The sequence below is a fragment of the Athene noctua genome, chromosome 1, assembly GCF_965140245.1.
Source record: "Athene noctua chromosome 1, bAthNoc1.hap1.1, whole genome shotgun sequence".
In the NCBI taxonomy this organism is placed as follows: Eukaryota; Metazoa; Chordata; class Aves; order Strigiformes; family Strigidae; genus Athene; species Athene noctua.
The window spans coordinates 81,811,274-81,835,024 of NC_134037.1; the positions used below are offsets into that span (position 1 = coordinate 81,811,274).

The window sequence follows — 23,751 nt, forward strand, 5'->3', positions numbered from 1 at the left end:
GCCACATGCAAGGTCCTGCATATGGGTCAAGGTGATCCCATGCACAAATACAGGCTGGGAAAAGAGTGGATTGAGAGCAGTCCTAAGGAGAAGGTCTTGGGAGCAGTAGTGGATGGAAAACCCACTATGAGTCAGCAATGTGTGCTCACAGCCCAAAAAGTCAACTGTATCCTGGGCTACATCAAGAGAATTGTGGCCAGCCGTTCAAGGGAGGGGATTCTCCCCTCCACTCTGCTCTCATGAGACCCTACCTGAAGTACTATGTCCAGCTCTGGGGACCCCCAGTAAGAATATTGACCTGCTCAAGCAGGTCCAGAGGAGGCCACAAAGATGATCAGAGGGGCTGGAGCACCTCCCTTACAAGGACAGGCTGAGAGAGTTGGGGTTGTTCAGCCTGTAAAAGAGAAGGCTCCGGGGAGACATTATAGCTGCCTTCCAGTACCTAAAGAGGGCTGCAGGAAAGATGGGGAGGGACTCTTCATCAGGGAGTGTAGCAATAATATAAGGAGTAATGGTTTTAAATTAAAAGAGGGCAGATTTAGGTTAGATATAAGGAAGGCATTCTTTGCTGTGAGAGTGCTGAGGCACTGGAGCAGGTTGCCCAGAGAAGCTGTGGCTGCCCCCTCCCTGGCAGTGTCCAGGCCAGGCTGGACGGGGCTTTGAGCAACCTGGTCTAGTGGAAGGTGCCCCTGCCCATGGCAGGGGGGTTGGAACTAGATGGTCTTTAAGGTCCCTTCCAACCCAAATCAGTCTATGATTCTATGATTTCCACCAGTTTCCTCAAGCTGAGGAGAACAATGAACCTCTTTCCCCTGGTTCCTGAGCAAATGCTCTGAAAAGTAAGCTATTACACGAATCTGCAGCAGTATCACCACCACATCTCCACAGAACCATATATTTAGCCCAGTTTCCTGATGAAATGATGCTTATGTAACTGTACTGTCTGCTGATTCTCATCCAGAAATTTTTTAACCTGCTTCACTATTTAAATCCAATCTGACAGAAAGATAATGGTCTTATGATAATTATGTTACCACAAGATACATGTATATGAGTAATTGACAGACAGAAATTCAAATGGACACAGCCATTAAGGAAAGTGATTTTGTTTGACAAGTTATTAGCCAGCCAACACAAGAGTAATTTAAAACAGGTGTGCAGTATGGCATGCATCTCAGTCAACTAGTAATAAGGACATGACAAGAAGATAACATTGTTATAGGGGAGGAATATTTAGGCAACATAGGGAACAAAACTGAAAGTACATGTGGTGGGGAGGTGAAGGTTATAGAGTCAAATAGAAGTTTTTGTGGTGGATTTGGAAGGTGATATTTAAGGACACAGGCTTAAAATCCTTTAGAAAGGATGCTTAGTTTTGTTACTGCTGGAAGAACCTGTATACAAAGAACAACAAGCTTTGTATTGTCATTATGTGGTATGCGCCGAGCACTTCAGGGGAATTTGGTGCCAAAATGTTTTCCAAGGAAGCAAAAATACACTGCGGTTTGGAATAATAAACATTAATATCCTCCATTAAATCAATACTATAGAGATTCTAAGCAAGCACTATAAGGCCTAAAGTTCTGCAAGCAATTTAATTGTGTAAGCTTTAATCATATATGGAACTTCAAGAACTAGGCATTTCTTCTTGAGGTTTTCTCTCCTGGACTTCAGTAAGCTAAGTTGCACTACTTTTGATCCAGGACTAAGGGTTCTTTATATATCAAATCCTAAATAACTGTACTAATCTAAACTATGTGAAAAATGGGAAGTCATGTGCCACAAGCAATGCACATTATAAACAAAAATCTGGTAGTGAGCACACTACCCAGAACAATTTCTTCCCTAGGTAAGGTTTCTTTCGTTATGATTTTGCCCAGCTTCCTCTTTTCCTTCTACTGCTTTTTTTCATCCAATACTTTAAATTTGTCAAAGCCCCATAAGTCTAGCTCTAAAATAGTCTTTTAATAAGTATCAGAATATCTATCTCTCATCGGAGAGATGCTTGCGACGTTCTTGTTCTGATTTCCCTTCCCTGATGCTGACAAAATAACGAAAGTTCACTACACAGAACAGTGTTCTGTAGAATATAAGGAAAGATCTGAAATAAACACAGTCAAGTCACCGAAATACTATAGATGGAAAGGTATAGAGTGAAAATATTTATATATCTGTTGGCATACATATATATACAGGGTATATATAAACATATGTTACTTTTGACTACTGTTGCAATTTAAGGTTTTCAAATCAAACAGGGTAGTATTAAGGCATTTGACCATTCCTACAGTTACCAAAGATAAAGAAGGAAAGATTACATATAGCAATATATACTTTCCATCATGATGCAATGCTAGTGTGCAGACATATTTTCACTGTATTCATTATTTTTCATCTCACTATAAACATGTAAGAACATAGAGCAGCTTTTTACCTCATCCAAATATGGGAACTACTGTCTTGTCTTTAAAGATTTACCAGCCAAGATTTTTTTCTTACATTTCTCTCTGCTGATTCACAGTAACATTTTTTCCCCAGCTTCCACACAATTTTTATATTTCTTCAGCATCATACTACTGAATGTTTAATTTCTGAAGTAATCCTTTGCATTAAAAGTTTAATTTAAAATGGGAAGACTTTCTAAATGTGCTACTGCATTTAATTTAAAGATATTTAAAATTACTCTTTGTACTAAAGCAGAAGTCCTAGCCTTCTGGGACTGAGCTTTACTGATGCTTCTTTCTTCAATTCCCTGCATCCTCCTCCCTCACGGTCATTACCTTCCCAAACCTAGTTTCTTCGAGTCCTTTCATCTGCCTCCTCTGGACCTTTGCAAGACACTAAGGTTCAAGAAGGTGAGAAGGGAAGACATAATCAGGGCAAATGAGCTGGGAACAGCAGTAATCTACACGGATGTGGATGACTGGAACAGTATGGAGCAGGGGGGAGGATTCTACTAGAGTGAGGAAATCAAGTACAGGAAGGACAAGAAAGGAAAGAGGTTGTAGGAGTTGGAGAGGTGAAGACTCGTAGCTGCAGAGGTAGAGCACCTGTAATGATACAGGGAGATACAGCATAGCTTCAGCTGATGAAATCATAGGCTTGGAGATCTAAACTGGCCAAGTAGCACAGGATCAGAGGCGCAGGCTTCAGCCACAGGATGGTTATGCTGGAACTCCAGCAAACTGTCCAGAAGCTTGAGATAGTCATCAGTACAGTCATCACAGAGGTTGCCAGTGAGAAAGAAAGAAGAGTGACAAGATAGAAGACAAGCTGAAAGCCCCATCTGGTTGCTGCCACTGTTCTTGTCTCCAGGGAAGAGGGAGGAGTCAATAAGAATGGGCAGAACCACCACCAGATTCACACCTCACCTGAAAAGAAGGACCACTGCAGCAATTTGCTAGCCTACAATAGCAAACACTCCATATATTTATTCTATATATATAAACTGTATGACTACCTACTCTACATTAATCTGCAATATTTCACAAAGTGTTAACAAGAACAGAGATTACCTTGCATAATTCAAGCTTTACTTAAGGGACAAGTTTCATCAACTGTACTTACATCTGTGCAGAGGCTGAAGATTGAATATCCCAGGCAAGGATACAGTCTGATTTTACAACCTAATTACAACCAGGAAGACTGAAAACATTCCTGCTAAAGAAAGAGAAGCTGTGGCAAATAATGATTTCAGTAGGGTGGTTTATCACCTTCATCATATCATTACTGGATCAAGGCTTCATCACACTGATAACTGCCACTGCAACAAGGGATGTGTTATACTGTACTAAATGGAAAGTGATACTTCTGACCACCTATGGTCATTAGAGAATTTGGGGGGCATGTGAGTGAACTCAATTATTTTAGCCAGTATATTTTTGGCAGATTTCAAGAGGAGCATCTATAAAGAATTCTACTTTGGCTTCATTGCAATTACTGCAGATTTTGATAAGCAAAACAAGGGTTTCTGGATTCTTGAGAGACAAAAGATTTTTACATTAATTTTATTTAACAGGCCACAGAGAGAGATTTTCAAAATTAGACAAGAGAGTAAGGCAAGCAGTTCTTAGATTCAGCTGATATTTAAATGTTTGAATGTTCCTCTGAACATTTCCCTACAGCGCATTCTAAATTTCTGTAGTGCCATGCAGATAATCTTTACAGAAACACTGATTTAGCAGCAGCTTATTTGCACGCGCAAGTAATATGACAAATTTAATTTTCACTCACAGTTTATGCTTCAAGTCATACAGACATAGCATTACTATCTTCTAAATATATTTTCACTTTTATAGTACTAACATTCTAAAAGGAAACAGGAATTAGACACCCACTAAAATGGGTGTCCCACCCCATCATCTGCTATATAGCTTAGAACAGTCGATATAGCCAAATCATTTATATGAATATGCATTATATATATCTGCAATATCTGCTATTAAGCTCTTCCAAAGGAAGATTCAGCATATCATTCTATTACACATCAGACGTCTGCTGTGAAGAGAATATACTCTGAATGATGTAATAACCTTAATCAAGTACACTGCAGGCTGAGATTAATTTCATGCATTGCCAATTCTTGCAATCTCTAGAACAGACCAAAAGAATAATTTAAAATTGAAGTCATTACTTTGCAAATTATATATACTTGCTTACAGCTGCTGCTGTCCAAAACCATAAATAACAGAATGTCATGCTGTTGATCTGTTTCTAGAATATCCTATATATTTAAGAATTTGCTAATACATTTCTCCCACACTTAATCAGAACATATCTTCCTTAGAGTTTTAGAAGACCTTCTAAAATAGATTATTTTTTTTTTATTTGTTTAAAGAATAAATCTCCCAATCATCCCCACTTACTACTGTCCAGGTAGCATCACAGAGCAATCTTGGAACATGGAAATGGAATGAATCTAAAGTATAAAATGCACTTCAAGAATATATATATTGCAATCACTAATGAGCATTCAATCCACAAGACAAGATTAGGGATAGTCCAAAGGAAAGCCTTCATAAATTTTAGTGTGTAGATACTGGATCTTCAGCATCAACTGTTTCATTCCACAGATTTGCTTCTGTTACACCATCCCTCATCACTAGCTAACCTTAGATTCCAATGTGTTTCACACTTTAAATAGGATGTAATTTACATACAGCATTCTGCATATTTTATGTCTATAAAATGTTTTAGCATATTATCTTCATGCAAATGCACTGAGTTATATTTGCTCTAACAGCTTTAAAGTATACAACTGTTACAAAATAGTTGATGTGTAATTTTCCTATGGACTTATCTAAAGTATTAATTTTATATAACTGAAAAAATAGAGAACCTTGATTATAATTTTCCCCCAAAATGGTCAATTTTCTTTGCTATACCACATACCTCTAGGTTTTTTCCCAAGTGAATACTTGCCCACAGCTTTAAAGTTTTTTCTTGATTAAATAACCTGAAGCCACTAAGCTGACCAAGCAAAACGAAAAGCCAGATCTTTAAGCCTATATGTGTTACAAAGAGTACTGAAATAGTTAGCATGATTTTAAGTGTTCTACCAGATCACATCTCTCAGGAAAACCCACAATGAGGTCTACAAGATTAATAATAAAGAACAGTTTTAAACCCACAGAAGCAAGGACTTTCCAACTGGGAATGAAGAACCATATTCAACCAAACCTAACACAGCAAGTATTCCAGCATGTATGGTACCATAAAACCTCCAAACATTCAAATCAGTCTTCAAGTTAAAAAAAAAAAAAAAGAGCAAGGATGAGGGATTTTAAACCATCTATTCTATTGCAGTACTGAACAATTTTCTTTTGGTTGCTGTTTCTGAACTTTCAGAATAAACTTCAGATTCAACTTCAGAGGAGACCGGTTACATAAGGAAAAGTTCCTGCTGAACTACAGTCTGGCACAAGTAATGCAAAGGGTAATATGCACTTCCCTAATAGCAAACTGGTTCAGTCATTCTCACTGCTTCCTGCTTTCCACTAGAGAACAACTGAGATCTGGGTGCCTTTATCACACAGACTTGCCTGTCCTCCCCAGCATGTAAAAAACTTTATTGAATACTGTCAGTTATATTTTTAGCCTCCAATTTCTTTGTTGAAGTAGTTGTAGTGGTACTACAAATAAAATTCTATAAAGTATATACCTTATTTTGGCAGATCTGATGTACTGATCTAGTATGAACTTCTGGTATCACTGCTGTGCTGCAGCCTGCATTGAGGTCAAAAACTTCCAGTGCTCGGTTTCTGCCAGCTGTAAGTACAATATCTGTACAGTTCACTGTGTTAAAGTTAAACTGATCTAAAGGAACAAAAGCATTTAGATATCGAAAAGAGAGACAAATAGATATCAAGACTGTTGTATTCAGTGCTCTATGAGCAACACCAAAAAAATCTTACAGTCCTAAAAATTTTATGGCCAAGGCTGAAGTTCAATACCACACAAAAATACACCATTTTTCCTCCAATTGAAAAACAGTAGCAAAGAATCAAAAGTTAATTACTTTAACTGAAGTTATTTCCATGCCATTAAGTTAAAGAACTATAAAGAAAACAAGAATTACAAAGGATACAAGAGTAAAAATCATTTACTGCTGAAAGGCTGGTAATCTCCATTGTTGAAGCCATGGGAAATTTCTGTACCAATTTGCAAACACTTCTCGGTTTGTATCTGCAAAAAATATCAAATGAATGCTCGTGCTAATGAAATAAGTTATGATTTGTGGCCACCAGTAAACTCCCATTGGAATCACAAAGCAAATCAAAATGCTTTCTTTCATTATGAAAAATTAAAGCCACAGATCTTCCAACTCATTGATGAACTCTATTAAAAAGCTTGGCAACAAAACTCATTTGGACAAATAGAAACATGATATTCATATACGTAAGACAGATCTTCCATCAACGTGAAACACTAATTAAATCTTGGATGTATACTGAAAATGTTGGCGAGAAAAAAATCTGTTGAATACCAATGAACAGAAAGCAGAAATACCACTAGTTTCAGTATAGCTATTAATGTGCTGACTATAAGGGCAATAAGTAAGTAAAATGAGGAGAAAACAGTGAGAAAATAATAATTTCCACTTATATGGCAACAGAACAAGGGGCTGATCAACCACTACCAAAAAATTTGGCTTCCCAATGTACAAGGGACTCTTCAAGGTCCTGTGGGATACCTGACAGCTCCATGCAGATGTTGCAGATATGCAAGCCCTCTAAAATGGCTTCAGACTTATTTATATCATACAACAGAGAACTGTGTTGTGACTCGATCTGATTAGATCTTTCTGTTTACTGAAATATATCAGCACAGACAACATGGATCTGATCATAAATCCACCAAAGTCAACAGAAAACATTCCTCCATGGATAGGTATATGGATATGTTGATCAAGAAGAGTGTGATTTCCATAGAAGTCATCATCTAAGGAATATAAACAGAGTTGTTAATAACTGTACTGGGTCTGGTTGGGGTGGAGTTAATTTTCTTCATAGTAGTTTGTATGGTGCTCTGTTTTACATCTGTGACCAAAACAGTGTTAACACGAGGCGCTTAGCTATGGCTGAACAGTGTCTGCACAGCAATAAGATATTCTGTGTTTCTCACAGTGCCTCCAGAGTGAGTAGTCTAAGGGAGTGTAAGAGGTCAGATGGGGACATAGCCATGACCACTTACCTGAATTATTCAAAGAGATATTCCATAACATATAACACCAAGCTCAGCGATAAAACTGCAGGGGGAGCAGTTTTTTGAAGTAGCCATTGCTTGGAGACTATCTGGGCACCGATCTGGTAGTGGGAGCAAGCGAGCAATTACTTTTGCATCACTTGGGGTTTTTTTCTCTTTTCTTCACTTATTAAATGGTCTTTACCTCACCCCATGTGTTTTCCTCACCTTTGTCCTTCCAATTCTTACTCCCATCCTACTAGGGGATCCCACTGAGGGAGCATAAGTGAGCAACTGGGTGGGGTCTTAGCTGCTGGCAAAAGCCAACACACCACAATAACTCAATTTCTACATTATATTCTAAATGCAGACACTTCTATGCAGTAAAATAATTCCAATGTAACAAACTATCATGCTTCCATTTTAGCATGTCTCTCTAATGATGATACAAAAGTTCATGCATGACACACTTGTAGGAGTAATTACTGTTTCTTTCCAACAATGCTAAAAGTTTGCAAAACTGAGATCATTTGACAAAAACGATTTGTTTATCAGCCAGATCAGTTCAAAAGAAAAATGGTTAATTATTTGCTTTTGCCTTTCTTTGTCATTCTCAAACAATGATCTGCTGAGCTTTTCCAGGTAGACATTAGAACTACTTCAGCAGTGATGGTGAAGAAGGTGGTGAAATACAGTGTTTTGCAATTTAATCCAAGAACATTTTATGGCTTCCAGAAGTATTTTATTCAAGTAAGCTACAAAAATAAACTGTTCTAGACTTCAGGAACAACTGATTTATCTTCATTTTGGGGTAAACATATCCAAGCTAGTTTTAAATAAGCTGACTGAGATAATACGAACAATCTAATGAAGGCAGCATGAAGCTTCCTCTGGTCTAATTTACCTTGCTGAAAGAGACTTACTAAAATAGTTAGATTGCTCCCAAATGCAAGAATAATTGTTTTGAGTTAGCTGAAATAACTCTTTTCTACAGTGCAGTCTGCTACATAGATAAACACCTCACAGGGTGTTTCCCAGATAGAATTTCACCTAGTAAGCAAATCTTCAACCAGCACAGTAAACTGAGATTCATCAAGTACAAGTTAGGACAAAACTGAACCAAGGTAACAGGAAAATAAATAGAACAAGAGTTCCCATTACCAAAAAAAAAAAAAAAAAAAAAAAAAAAAGAGGAATTTTAATATATTTAAGACCTTATTTTTTTGGACACAGTGCATTTGCCACATGTTCTATACACATTCAATTCAAAGTTGAAGTCAACTAAAATTCAGGCAGGCATTGTGGACACACTGAGCTGGACACTACACATTAGTTCTTGTCTCTTATAGATTGAAGTTTATATAACAATTTGGGTTACCTTTTTATTGCTTTAATAATACCTCCACTAACTAATAATTAACAGGCAACACAGAAGGTAGGTAATCAGTTTGAGAAAGAAAGGTATTACATAATTCAAACAGACAGAAGACAAAAGCTTCAATGCCACTCACTTGTAATATATAAGAACAGAATTTGAGAATAGAAATGCATATTGAAAGGTAAGCAAAATTGCACAATCTACAGTTTAATTTAAAATAATTTCCTGTTTACTACAGAAAAGATTTCTATATATCTTACAAAGGGCTTGTTGAAGAATTAATCAGAGGAATTAATCTAGTCAAGGTCAGGTGTTGTAATGTTTATCAAGATAAAGGTGTGAAGAGCACACAAAGGAAAAGCTTTTTAGATTGTTGAAAGATATTGCAACTTATCAATAAGAATGCACATTTAACAAAATTACTGTGCTTTTGTCTGCAGAAAATCTCTGTAATTTCTTATATTCTGCATACTTTGGGGATGTAATCATTTTGGGGGAATACATTTACAGTATATAGTTATTTTCAGGAGACTGGTGTACCTTCAGAAATAAAATATAAAACCAGATTCCAAGATATAAACACTTCCTGCAATGAGTGCAGAGACTGATGTGTCTACTTTCCAGCAGATTTGAAGTCCTTTGCTGAAAGCACTTTTCAGGAGACCCAGATAAAGCAGAAGTATTTTGATGACAAAAACTTCAATGTATGGAAGTATGTTACTATGATAAAACCAGAAGACAAATAGACAACTAAAAAAGACCCCTCCTAAAAAAAAAAAAAAAAAAAAAAAGAAAAGCTGGATGCAGATCTGACATTTAACATTTTAAGGAAAATATCTGCACATGACAAAGTCAAAACTAAGTGACAGACCACAAACATCATCAGTATAACAGATCATAGGGTTTCAGAGTATTAAAAACATATTTACATGCACTGTAAAAATCAATCTTCAAGCAGTAGTCCCATTGTATATTTCTAGACACAGTCTTCAGTTCAGCAGAATAAGAAAATCAGCCACATGAAAAGAATCACTTCATCTCCTGGAACACTTAGAATTTATAAATGAAAAATATTCTCTCTTATGCTATGGAGGAGGGTGGATGTCATTCACTGACCCTATGTAATGAATCTTAGACATAAAAAAAGATAAACACGGGAAAATTTAAGCATTTAAATGTTGCTGTTAGAAGATTGTTAGAATTCATCTTATTACTTATGTACTTCTCATCTAACTACCGTTCTGTTTCTGATAAAAAACAAAGGGTGTTTAAGTTCTTTGATCTAATGGCTGAAGCTCAAAGAAACCAAGTTTAGAATATTCTTATTATCATACTGCTGAATCAGGTCTGTGTAGCCCATTTACTTAATAAAATTTAAACTGGCTTAAAGTGGTTTGCATGAAAATAATTATCCTGTTAAACTTTAATTTTCAAGAAGTACCTGAAATGGACATGGTCCTATGTATCTTTAGCATGCTAAATTTTAAATCCACTTTGCATGGCCTTTGCTCTATCCATCTATATGTTCTAGTATAGCTTCCCATTTCATCAGAGTAGATATTTTATCATTACTTCCCTTACTGTATGTATGATTACTACAACCAGTTGCTAAATATAATGGCTTTAAAAGACACTGTTTCTGTTAACGGAACACAGTTTTCTCATTTTTAAACTCCTTTCAAGTTGCTCATTCTAATCTTCAAAACAGTACACAAAGAACTATAAAAATGAGATAAAAACCCATAGATGTTTTATTCTGCTCAAATTCTTATGTGAATTAAAAGTAATTAAGAATTTAAAAAATAATAATAAACTGAGAAGCAAATAGTTACACCTCTTATCAGCATGCGCAACCACTGATGAGAGTGGAAATTCGATAGTAATTTCAGAGAACATAAAGAAAATTGGTTAGGTTGTGAATCATTTTGAGATTAATCATAGAAGCAGAAGTCAGGAGATCTGTAGACTATTACCAGAACTGCAATAAATCTCTTCTATGACATTTGTAAATAAGGATATATTTAAATAAGCCAATAAGGAATATAATATTGTTTTTTTCTTATTTCCTCTTCTCAGTTTCACCTTTAAAACTGAACCAATATCTGACCACTTAATTCAGTTGTTGTAATGCTTAGTTAATTAATACTTATGGGAAGTTCTTTGAAAACTCTGCACAGAGAAAGAGTGATATGATTTGTCATTGTACTGTCTTCAACTCTGTAATACATTGTTTAGCCAGGCTGCATTGCCGTGCTCTTCTGATTAAGGGTATAAAGCATGTTTGCGGCTAGATCTATTGTCTTCTTGAATCTGTTCCATTCAAGCACTCTTCCAAACTTTACTCAGAAGACAGAATGAAAGAGTTGTGAGAAATAAAAGGAATGATGCAGTGTTCAAAAAAAGAAAGAAGTACTGGAAAATTAACTGGAGGGAATCCACAAGAAAATGTCAAAGCAAATTAATTTTTAATACCTTTTTTTATAGCTATAGATACAGATATAACCAGGCCTCAGACTGGTTCATGGATTTGTTGTAATATCTACATTTGTGTGTTTGGTGTTTTGGCATTAGACTAATATCCCAGAGAGTCTAATTGCATATTTTTGAGTTCATGTTAATGCATCAAGAAATACTAAGACGATGGCAATAACAAAATTCTGCTAGAAGCACAACCCTACACACATATTTTAACACTTTAACAGCTTTAAACCAGGTTATTGTATGCTTCTAGCAAAGAAACTGGAACAACAAAGAACACAGTTGAAATTCACTGCCCAAGTCCTTGCAAAACTGCTTGAGTGGGTTCTACAGTTACATCAGGTTCCATATTGCCTTTTGTTTCTGAACTAACTAGCTTAACGGTAGTTTAGACAAGTCTTCCACAACAGTAACTGCAGTATGGATGTTCTTCAGGTTACTGGATACTTTGGTCTGGGAGGCATGGGTATTTATTAAAAAAAAAAACACAACAATGGAGATATCTAGAGCCAGCACATTATATACTACAATAAAAGTTCCTTATTAAAGCCTAAGCCCCTACAAATAGAAGGAAAAAATATTTTAAACTAAATCTTAAAAATTAAAAATACTCAGAAGGCGGAAGGATCTAAAATACCAGAATATAATTTTCCATGTTATTTTTCTACATTCCTCCACAATTGTTTGTATAAATTTAAAGAGTTAAGAATGGTATGAGAGAAGAAGTTGCCTGCCTCAGTTTCCAAATATTACTTGTTTACACTATGAATAGATTTCAAGCAAAACTGGAAATAGGAATCACTTTTCCTGCATTCCAGGTTCTTCTTGTACTGTTACACTTTGCTACAGGGTAAGCACTTCAGAACATGAGATCTCTAGAATCAGTTACAAGAAAAAAGTCAATGGGGAAAAAAATCCTTTCAAAAAACTTGTGTCTCTCAGTATTTTCATTTTATTCTATTATTAATGTAATGTATATACTATAAAATCAAAGCAGGAAATTTTGTATTCCTTTGTATTTAGTTTTCCAGTCTATTTGCTATATTCCCATCCAAATAGAGTATATGACTAAAATAATACGAGCCACAACACCCCCCTCCATTAAGGATTTTGACCAGAAATGGAAGGTAAAGAATCACAAAGGACAGTGGATTAACTGTAAAACCACCATTAATTAATAATTTTGAAGAATTTTTCCATGGAAGTTAGATCATAATCCATTAGCTACTTTTTCAAATAAGAAGGAATTTATGTTCTTAAGAAAGTGTGTTTTAAAGAAGTGATATAACTTTGCTTTTTTTCTCCTTTTGTTTTCTGTATGACCATATAAAGTTTCAGTGAAGTTCCACCTACCAGGTTGATGCCTCATTCAAGGAAAGCACTCCTACTCAAAAACATATTTAAGCCTGTGCTTAGTATGTTTATCTGTGCAGGGGAAAAGAACTACCAAGGAAACAGGCCAGTTTATCCCATCTAACGATACATCCCAATACTATTTAATATCATGAACAGATAGAACACACCATTCACAATATCAGCTAATTGACTTCAGTGTTGTAACCTTAATTCTGTTTGTCCTTCCACTCAAAATCTAAAGTCATAATATCAGACAAAGAAAAATACCTCTTCAAGGTGTTTTTAAATGCTATTGTCTCTAAACATATATGTATGTTTATATTATATACATGCATATATGTATATATATTTGAATGTAATAAAGTCTCGTATACACAAATGCTGCTGAAAACCAGCAAGAGCAAATGAAGAGCAGAGAAACTTGGCAAAAAAGGATACAAGGATGATTTTAGTGCCACTTATAAACTAAAAGAATAGAAAAGGTATATCAGACACTTAATAAAAGAACTTATTCCAAGTCAGAAAGAAGGAGACACAAAATGATAAACAGAATAGTATTAGTATAAAGTGCATGAAGGATGCCTAGAAATGAAGAAACACAGAGACAACACAGTGCAATAAGAAAAGTAATTATATACAATATAACAGTTGTAAAGTCAGTGAAAATTATGCAAGTGTTCTACTACCATTTGACAGAGAAGGAAGAAAACAGTTGCAGCATGTTAGAGTCTCTAAAAGAAAAAATATTCCCACAAGGGAAAGATTTACAATAGCTATTAAAACATATCTTAAGATGTTAATGCAATGAGATGTAAACAGGCAGAAGGTAAAGCTCAGAAGGTCCCAAATGGTAACAGTAATAGTAATACAGTATTTGCAGCAGTTAAGGTATGCACTATAAAAAATTATTTGACATTTCAATTTTTTTTTCCATTACTCCAGAACAAAGGTATTTTTACAATTAGCTTTTACAACTTGTTCAGTTTTTTAATTCTGTAATATTCTTGCCTCCCAAACCACCTCACCACCCACAAAATCACAGATCAAGCAGTGTAAGTACTCTAACTGGTCTGTTAATGAGAAATTGTCCTCACCGTTTGAGGTCATCCTTGATTGTATCTACATGGAAATTTAGCAGATGAAATTCAGCTCCACAACACAGCAATATAAATGCATCTATAAAATAAAACTGTGCAAAGCGTACAGTCTTATGGAACTTTTCTTTGCCCTGAAATGCAAAAAAAAAATATTAAGAATGGATTCTAAGATAACATAAATAGTTTTTGTCTGAGATTCCTGGTTTTAAGGCATAGTCTCCCTGTTATCCTGATTATATGCCAGGAGGTTAACCTATTATGTAGTGGCCCTTCCTATTTTTGACATCTATTAATCTCAAAGTTTTCATTCTACTTAAATTAGTTGGCAGTAAAGTTGATAGTATCTGTAGTCAATTAAATCTAATACAATCTAGCTTCATACACTAAACTTCCATTTGAATTGGGGAGTAGAATATAAAGTCAAGCAGAGCTGAGATAATGAAAATAGAATATATTGAGCAGACAGTAAAACCAAAACTTCCAGACCTGCCCACTAGTTTTGTCTACCAAGCTGGTTTTGGTTTTTTTTTTTTATTTTCATAAATTATCATGATAAAAGCCTAATCTGAAGTCAATGGAGACCACCAAATCATCGTATCAGTTGGAATCACCACCACTGAGGAGCTCTGAAAATCAGTACGTTCCTTCTATAGATCTGTTAAAGTGCAAAACAGTGTCCCCTGTAAACCAAACTGACAGAAGTTTCTAATTACCAGAATTAGGGCAGGTTCCTTATTACAGACTGACCAGATCCTTAAAGTTCTGTCTTCTGATGCAGAAACTAACCACTTCTTGTCATGACTCCAGCCAACAGAGTTAAGTGCACCATCATGACCTAATAAAAACAATAACAGAAATATCGTAATGCTCATTTCTTGCATTTATACATTTCTTCAGAGTGAAATGTTCTGTTTTAATATAATTATATACGATATAAAAATCTATATTTTAAATAAAGGCTTCAAATTGTTGGATTAAAACTGATAACAGTAAACCAGTTATTGATTTTTTTCAAAAACCATGAAAAAATGTCTCATTAATAATTGGACTAATTTTTCAGAGTTACTGGAAGAGCATTTTCAAGAAATATCCTTGAAATTTACATTAAGCAAAGACGCAGTATTACTCAAAAAGAGAATCTGAGTATTATATTTTTATATTTAACATGATCTGGAAACTACTTAAGACCTTGCAAATAGTTGTAATACTTGTTTTATTCATTAGGCTTTTATTACTGTGTTAGCTGCTTTTGTGAAAACATAACGAACATGCCACTATAACAACTTCTGCGGAAATGTCTCATTAGATTAAAAAAAGTAACTGCCTTTTTAAAAATTGTAGTTTAAAGTATTATAATCTCCAGTTAATAGTAAAAAACTTCTACAAGAAACAGACTTCCAGTTTGGTGTCATATAGTTAAAAACAAAATTAGAAACTTACAAAGAAAGAACTTCAAAAGACAGAAACATCGTCCAGAAACTAAAATTATTAATCTCATTGAAAATTATATTGATGCTGAACAAAAAGGTCAAAAAAGAAATTATGTCAAACAAACTTAACAAACTTTGGCCCATATTATTCTAATTTGCCCAGATGAAGTCTGATGAATTTCATCTAGCCTTAAAACATTCAAAGTTCTTATGCTGCCCTCTTGTGCACATTTTCTCTTTAATCAACTAAAGTTTTATATAAAAAAAATGATTGCTTTAAATTACAGGAAGGCTAATCGATTTATATCAGCAATGAAGAACTTCTATGATACCATATAACTATAAAAATGTTTATAAACAAGATATTTTAATTCACAGTTACCGAAGACCTGTAGAATTTTCACCAGAAAACTGAATAGGTACTGGATAAGTATGTATATAAGTACTACACTTATTTTATTCTCAACACAAAGATCTATTCGTTTTGGTTTTACAAAAACATTTGGAAGCCTTGAGTTACCTGCATTAAAGAAAAACAGAACAAAGCAAACAAAACAACTTACCAGAATATACAAAAAATTTTCCAAAGTGGTAAGGAACATGAGAAACTTTAGGAAAATCTGAGGTTTGGAAAATTGGAAGAGCCATTCAAAAACCTTAAGAATCTCTGCATTCCAGGTCCCCCAGTCCCAAAGCACAGTGAAGGAGACGCCAACTGGCTTACAAGAGGCCAGTAAGCTTCAAAACAGGCATTACTCCGGGTTCCCCAGTCCTGAAGCATATTGAGAAGCAGAGTAGTTGCTTTTGTAAAAACTTCTTCAAAAGGGCCATGCTGGCTGTAACTGTTTTAATGCTGGTCAGACATCTGAAGAGCCAACACAGAAGAGGAATGCAGAACTACTTAAAACTATAACTGAGCACTTCAGGGAACAAAACTGAATAAAATCAGGTTTGTAGCAAAATTGCTGTTGTTATACCACTCCTCTCTGATGGTGCATGATAAAAATATGTTATTCAATAATCAGCTATATTCAGATGTTAATTTTTTAGCAGAATATTGTTGCCATTTCTCGGAAAGGGAAAATTTTACATCACCATTAATTGCAGCTCTGAATAAGAGTAATGTATCATGGTTTTTAATGAAAAGAAAATATATTTATTATGACACTTCGAAACCAAAGGCATCCAGAGTAGAAAATAAATAGGTGATTTCATGCTAATCTGAACTGTAAAGTAGTACTACAGGAATGAAATAAGCACATAACTGATAGTTTGTGGTTCCTACTCCCCTATAGTACAGTATCTGACAGTTTCACGTTTATGTTGCTTTTGAAAAGAATTATAGGCACAGGCTGCATTTTTATGCTACCTAAAGAGCCAGAAGTAGAATGTGGCCTACACTTCTTTTCAGACTGTGCATCATAAAAAAAGACATAGAATAAAGAATGAAAAGTAACAATGAAATAAATTAGATAGTAGTGCAAAACCTAAGAAAACTAACAGAACAAAGCCAACTGTCAGAAGAACAATTTAGTAATAAATAAAAAAAAAAAAAAAGCAAGAGAAAGAACTAATACTTGATGCCTTACCTACAGGCACGAAAAAAAGCTTCTCTACTAGCATGAAGTTTGGTGCAGATCACTTTACTCTTATCACCATAAATTAGCCCACATTTGTAGAGTAACGCAACATTTTAGGGAGCTCTGGATGTTGAAACATCTTATGAAATCATAATACTTAATTTTAATTCATAGAAAGACAAAGCCTTTCATTAATAATACGTCAAAACCTAAGTACAGTTTCCGTCATGATTTAGAGTAACATGAACTAAGATTTTCTTTCAAATTTATAAACCTCTAAATTTTAATCTTTGTTTTCTGCTTTCAAATATGCCTACTTAGATGAATATTATTTCTTATTAAAGTCTATGTCTTCTGCTATTGGCAGTATCGAGCCATTCCTTAGATATTAGTATATAGCAAGATATAGCAAGTATACAGAGGTATAGATGCAACAAAGTCAATGAAATTAGTATCTTCCCCTGACATGAAACAAAGATAAAACCCAGCTATTACCAGTTCAAGATCAATGAAGCTGGCATAAAAGCAAACCCCAGAAAAAAAAACATCCAAACAAACAAGAATATTTCACAGAATTGAAATGTGACTTTCTGCCGCACATAATCTCTATGTACATTCATGTAAAACCAGCCTGTCTAACCTCTTGACAGCGTTTCACATAACGAGAAGGGGGATCTGGGAAGCAAAAGACAAACTGCAAAGAACAGCTACAGAACACATACTGTACAATGATCATTCATAGCGTCATGGAATAATTTTGCAGCATTTATGATCTACTTCATGTTCAGAGTTGCCCTGGTACCAAAAGACTTTAAAGTTCTTGAAAATCATTTACATCTTAGCTTCTTCAGTTTAGTTAAAAAAGATGCGTTACCTGAAGACACACTGAATTCTTTAGGCACAACTTTGTTAAACTGCTGTGTACCAAATACTGTAGCAGTACTGTATCATTATTTTTATAGATGCTTGTAACAAGTATGGGAAGGAAATACAGGATTTTGATCTTTTTTGGTTAATAGTATTTTTTAGAAATCCATTCTAGAAGAAATAGTCTAAAACAATGTTAAATATATTCCAGATATATGGGGTCCCTTTGGAAAAAATTGTTGCTTTCATTTCAGTACTACTTAAATAATAAAATTATGTCAAAAAACCCTCAAAACACTATTCCTGCCTACAGTTTATATGGTTTGCACTATGAATTTAATCAAATCAGTCAGTAATACATGAAGAAAAATATTTTTTAAAGTTTATGAATTTGCTATTGTGGAGAAAAAAGACCTTGCTACCCTGTCTACAAGCCATATTTTTATCAATTTCCTCACACAAATAGGACAGTATCAGGAATGTGGCCTCCATTAGTTGTCACAGTGCCACCGCTTCTTCCACTGAATACAATTTAAATTACTCCCAAAATCCCCAGTTTTCAGAAATCAGTTATCAGAGTTATCTACTTAGAGATAATTCTCTAAAATAACTTAGGAGAGTCTACTTTTATACTTGTTAAGGCCTGCTTATGACAGTCATCTTCCATTAAGAACTTCCACAGAAAATTCATTTAGCAGGACTGATTTAAAGCCATAACATTTACTGTTATTAAAAATTTGACAGATAGTTCTTCTAGAAATTTAGAATTATTTCTTTTCTAAGGTTCATTTACAGTGTTAAGTAATGCATGTGTTTGCACATGCATACGCTTTTACAGATATGGATTTCTCCATAGCAATAGTCCCTTTTTTAAAAACAGTTGTTCTTTAGAAGTTTGGAGATGCAAACCAAACACATTTTTTGCAAAATCACCACAGTCATTTTTTTGGATAATAATCTAATACAATACACTACTGCAATGTACACATGCATTATCATTAAAATATATTGTCTTTATTATTTCCATTTCATTATTTTAATATACATACACAATGAAGACTGCCATATATATCGTGATAGATTACTATTTACATCTCTAAAAATTAAGAAATGGGAAAACCAGTAGGCAATTTTATTCTAGAACAAGATTAACCAATCAGAGAAATAACTTCATAACTTAAATCAGCGGTATCCCTCTCCTTCATTCTTCTCAAGGTGATGTAAGTGGAATGTTTTAATTACTATGCCATTCTGGATTAAACTCAATCATATACTATTTCTTTAATAATGTAATTCATAAATTTACCTGAAAAGACATTATACGTATCGGTGAGATTGGAACTGAGTGTCAGTACAGTTTTGTCAGCCAGGCCACAAGCCAGCATCTCTCCATCCCCTGTAAAGAGTGTCTCATGATTTACATTTGAAAGCAACAAGGACCTAATGTGCTGTTTCTTTTAATCATAAAAAATCACATATGTCACTACAACAAAACACAAACCAGATATTATTTCCTACACTGGTAGGAATTTGTATGCAATTCACTTCTTTTTCTGACGTATTCTCAAAACCATTATGCATCACAAGGCAGAAATTGACTTTTTGCAAAAAAAGTGCTACAAAAATTTAAGTACAAAAATTTTTAGCAGTCATTTAAATCTATTTCCTTACACTCATTTGTTAATATCTTCTTATTACCTTCTTATTAAAGTCATATCACCTTTTCTTATATATTACAATAAAAAGTTCATATTAGTCATTCTGGATTGTTTCTTAAAGGTGATAAATTTTTTTCATAAGGTAATCCTAAAAACTATCCAAGTGCATTCAGACTGTTCATTTATGTTGGTAATCAGTGGGAATACACAATGACAGGGTAGACTCCCTTTATGACTACATAATGGCAGTGATTTGTGAAATTTAATTGTTTGCTCAAAAACTTTTCCTGAAAAAATTAAAATAATAAAGAGCAGATACATGAACCAATGAGAAAAAATAAGGGAGGATGGAGCAAGAGAAGACAGCAATGAGAGAAAGTATAGAAATGGAGTGCAGAATTCAAATCACTGCTATGAAGTTCACTGTGAAAAGTCTTTTTAAAGGGGTACCACCTGAACAGCCCCTTCATAAATCTTCGGAGCATGTTTACAAAGGGAGAGGAAATAAAAGTCATGCTTGACTTTACCAACATTATGCACTGCTATTCACTGTCCAAGTGTCATCCACATTGCACGTTCAATACTACATTTCACAACACATTTTTTTCCCAAATTATGGCAATATAAACAGATAAGAGATCCATATTTCTAATCTCTGAGAGTCATCTAATAAAAGTGAGTTTTAAGTGAGACACACGATTGGGTAAGAAGAGGCATTCCAGAATCTTTTCTTCTGTTATCAGTTATGTACCATCATACTAAACTGACAAAGATGTGCTTTATAAAAATATTTTGCAGTTTATCTGACCATTTCAGTTGACCTTTTCTCCAAGTACTAGTAATTGCACATACTAAATAATGCTGTTAAACATTTTCATCACAAAAATAAGATACGTAGTTCTGGACAAAATATTTCAACAAATGCATGCCCCATAAACTTAAAGGTACGAAGTCTTTGAGCTAAAGGGTGGTGCTCTTCTGCAGGTTTCCCCCACTTTTCCTAAAGTTTTGACAGTATATATCTTCAACTTGAGAACTGATTGGTAAGTATATCAGGTAAGGGATATGAGGTAAGTCACACACACAGAATATATAAACATTCTTGTGCACACACAATGAGAGAAAAAAACCTTGCATATAATTTTGGAGGCTTGCTCAATGGAACAATATCTCAAATTCTGAACTGTTTTCTAAACAGAGCAACAAGTCATAACTTGTAACACCTCCAATACTACAAAAGGATGTTTAATAAATCTAAGAAGGTTTGTATTAACTCATTAATGCAACTGTACAGTCTCTTAAGTTTTACTTAAGTTTTCTATTTAATTTTCTTTCTGCTATGTTTAGATGCACATAAATATTATTGTGATTCATACTTTACAAAGACCACTTGAAAGATTGTTCCAAGCTGCAATTCCAAGTTGCAAATTTGCAAGAGCAAATATACTGTTAAACCTAAGAACCATCTGATCAACACAGACTCTAACAACAGAACCCCTTTTTACAAGCTTACATTACGATGATTTTTTTATTCCAAGAAAAAAAAAATACCTGCAATTTTTGCTAAACTGTGGTTAAGCTGTGTGTGTGTGAGACAGACAGCTGTTCCTTCCTCAAAGTAAAAGGATTTATACTTAAAATGCATTATCAAAACTATAACATTTCTTTTCTTTGGTAAAAAAGAGCTTTTAGTTTTAAGTGCACATAACATTCCTAGAAATAAACTCTTTGCAACTAACTTCTTTCAGGAGCCATAAAATAATTTCTTCCCATTCTCAAGGGAACAGAGAGATGACTGGAATATATTTTAGAAAAGCTACTGATTGCATCGAATTGGTTTTATTTCCTGAAGATGAAAGTTGCTCTTGTCCTCAAAATATATATAAAGACACATATTTTTAGATACTTTGAAAATATTGTGGTTTGCAAAGTGTACACTGACATGATTATATACTTGGTAATACATCTGATTGCTAATCTAAAAAGTTGTTCCTGTGTAATCATATTTATGTGGACTGGAAATGACTAATTACAAGACACTTCCAAAGCAGGTAAGAAGAATACTCTTCTTTGGATTATATGGAAGAATTCTTTTTTTTATTTTATTTTAATATATAAAAACTGAATAATCTTTGCATAAGAAATAGGAGTGTTCTAATTCTTTTGAAACAGAACTTCAGCTTTTAATACACCCTAATGACACTAAGTATATGTCTCAGAAAATAAATTCCTTAGTGAATGAACTCATTAGACCACTAATTTTCAAGTTGCAGTGGCAAAGCCATAAAAAAGTCCAAAAGGAAACAAGATGTAAAATCAGATAATTAGAATCCTTTTGCGTACATGTTGGCAGCTTACACGGTTTTGCAAGTTAAAAAATTATCAAACAGAACATGATATTGCCAGAAAGTTTTCTGGGAATTTACCTAGTAAATCCATGGTCTTAATAAACCATGTCTCACCATTTTGGGTTTTTTTTCCTGCACACTGACACAACTGTACATACCGGAATACTGAATGCAACAAATTGGTGTTGGTTTAGAAGTAACAGATATCTCTTTCTCGTACTTGATTGGAGGATAACTTTCCAATGGATATTCTTTGGTTTTACTTCAAAAAAGGAAAAAAAAAAAAAAAAAAAAAAAAAAAGGAAGAGAATAAAAATATTACGATATCTAAACCCAGCATATTTTAATTTCAATTATGAAATAAATGTATTTTGGGAGCTATTCTAAACTTTATTTAAATATTTCCTGGAAAACTTACGTTAAATCCAAGATGAGGCAGAATGAATTTTAGATTGTCATACTTAAATTAATCTTATCATCAACTGTTATGAATTCATGAGATCAGAATTAACATGGACTTGTACATAAGATCAAATTTCTTAAGTTGCATACCTATCTAATAAAAATGCAAATTCTACCTTGTTGTGACAATAAGGAATATGAAAAATATCTCCATACATAAAAATAATTACAGTGATCATCTATTTAAGAAGATACTAAAAAAACCCACACAAAGTTCTAAGTAGCTTAACCTATCATAAAATAGTGCAAACCAATCTTGAAATGATCTGAAGTGCTCATCTAAAGGCTTGCCTATGTGTGCAAGGATTACAAAAACTTAATCTTGAGCTATCAAGAGTTTAAGAAACAGGTTTTCTAAAAAAAGAAAAATGATGGCATTAATCATTCTTTATTTTTGTTTGTACCACATAGAAGAAAGACTTTATATAATACTAAAGAGAAAAAATATGTGTAATATCCCTATTTAACTCCAATTAATATGAAAATGTCAACTCTAAAAAAACATTCAATCTATTCATTCTTTGCGTCCACAGTGATGATGAATCCACTGGTCAAACTGCAGCATTATGTATACTCTATTTAAATCCATTAGAGTAAGTTTGCATTAGCTTAAAATAACATGATTTATGCGTGAATGAGGCATTTGATCTGAAATCACTAAATCTTACTGTGCCACATTGTTATTTTTGTGACTACAATTGCATCTTAAGAACATGATAGGACTATGCTTCCAACATACTTATCACCTGCTCTTTATAGCAACACAAATATAAGAAAATACATATACATTTTTTCTTTTATATGTAGGATTTACTCAAATTTAATTGATAAGCTGATAATCTGAATCACTTGTTGCAGTCATTTTATAACAGATTTACAAAGCCTTTTAGTTCCAGTGATACCTGTAATAAAACTACAATCCATATTTCCAACAGAACTGTACTTATCCTCATTTTAATTTGCTCCTCCTCTAATGAAATTTCTAGATTACCCACCATTTACAACTGGTTTTCCACTTTGATACCTCATTTTTCTTCAGGTTATTATTTGGAGAAAACATGGTCATTCTACAAGAGAAAAAACACAGACTCTCCTATATGAAGCATTAAATTTTTATGAGAAAAACAGTTTGTTTCAAACAAAACCCAATCCTCCTTCCTTCCCACTATTTTTCTGCTAGCAATGTCAGTAGGTAAGATAACATACACATTGATGACAAGATAACATTCTAATGATCTAATGCTCAAATTTGCGCTTAAATTTTGCTTTTTGTGAGTTATTTGTTGCATAATGCATTGTGAAGGTCAAAATCCATTCATATAAAGGTTCTCAGACATTTCTTTCTGCAAGCTGAAGAAACAAGAGTTTAATCATATGAAAGAGACACAATGCCTGATATATGTTTTGAACACTG

At 34.0% G+C, this 23,751-nt stretch overlaps 1 protein-coding gene across 1 annotated transcript in view; it reads right to left on the reverse strand.

Annotated features, from left to right (window-relative positions):
• The window catches only part of WDR27 (WD repeat domain 27), a 122,926-nt gene that overhangs the window by 81,154 nt on the left and 18,021 nt on the right, over window positions 1-23,751 (reverse strand). Inside the window, exons 14-20 of the mRNA XM_074925102.1 lie at window positions 23,333-23,404; window positions 22,034-22,137; window positions 19,176-19,265; window positions 14,706-14,827; window positions 13,990-14,123; window positions 6,587-6,684; window positions 6,161-6,282 (exon numbers count right to left, since the gene is read on the reverse strand). Of these exons, the coding sequence (XP_074781203.1) occupies window positions 6,161-6,282; window positions 6,587-6,684; window positions 13,990-14,123; window positions 14,706-14,827; window positions 19,176-19,265; window positions 22,034-22,137; window positions 23,333-23,404 (742 nt within the window). The remainder of the gene's footprint in view (window positions 1-6,160; window positions 6,283-6,586; window positions 6,685-13,989; window positions 14,124-14,705; window positions 14,828-19,175; window positions 19,266-22,033; window positions 22,138-23,332; window positions 23,405-23,751) is intronic.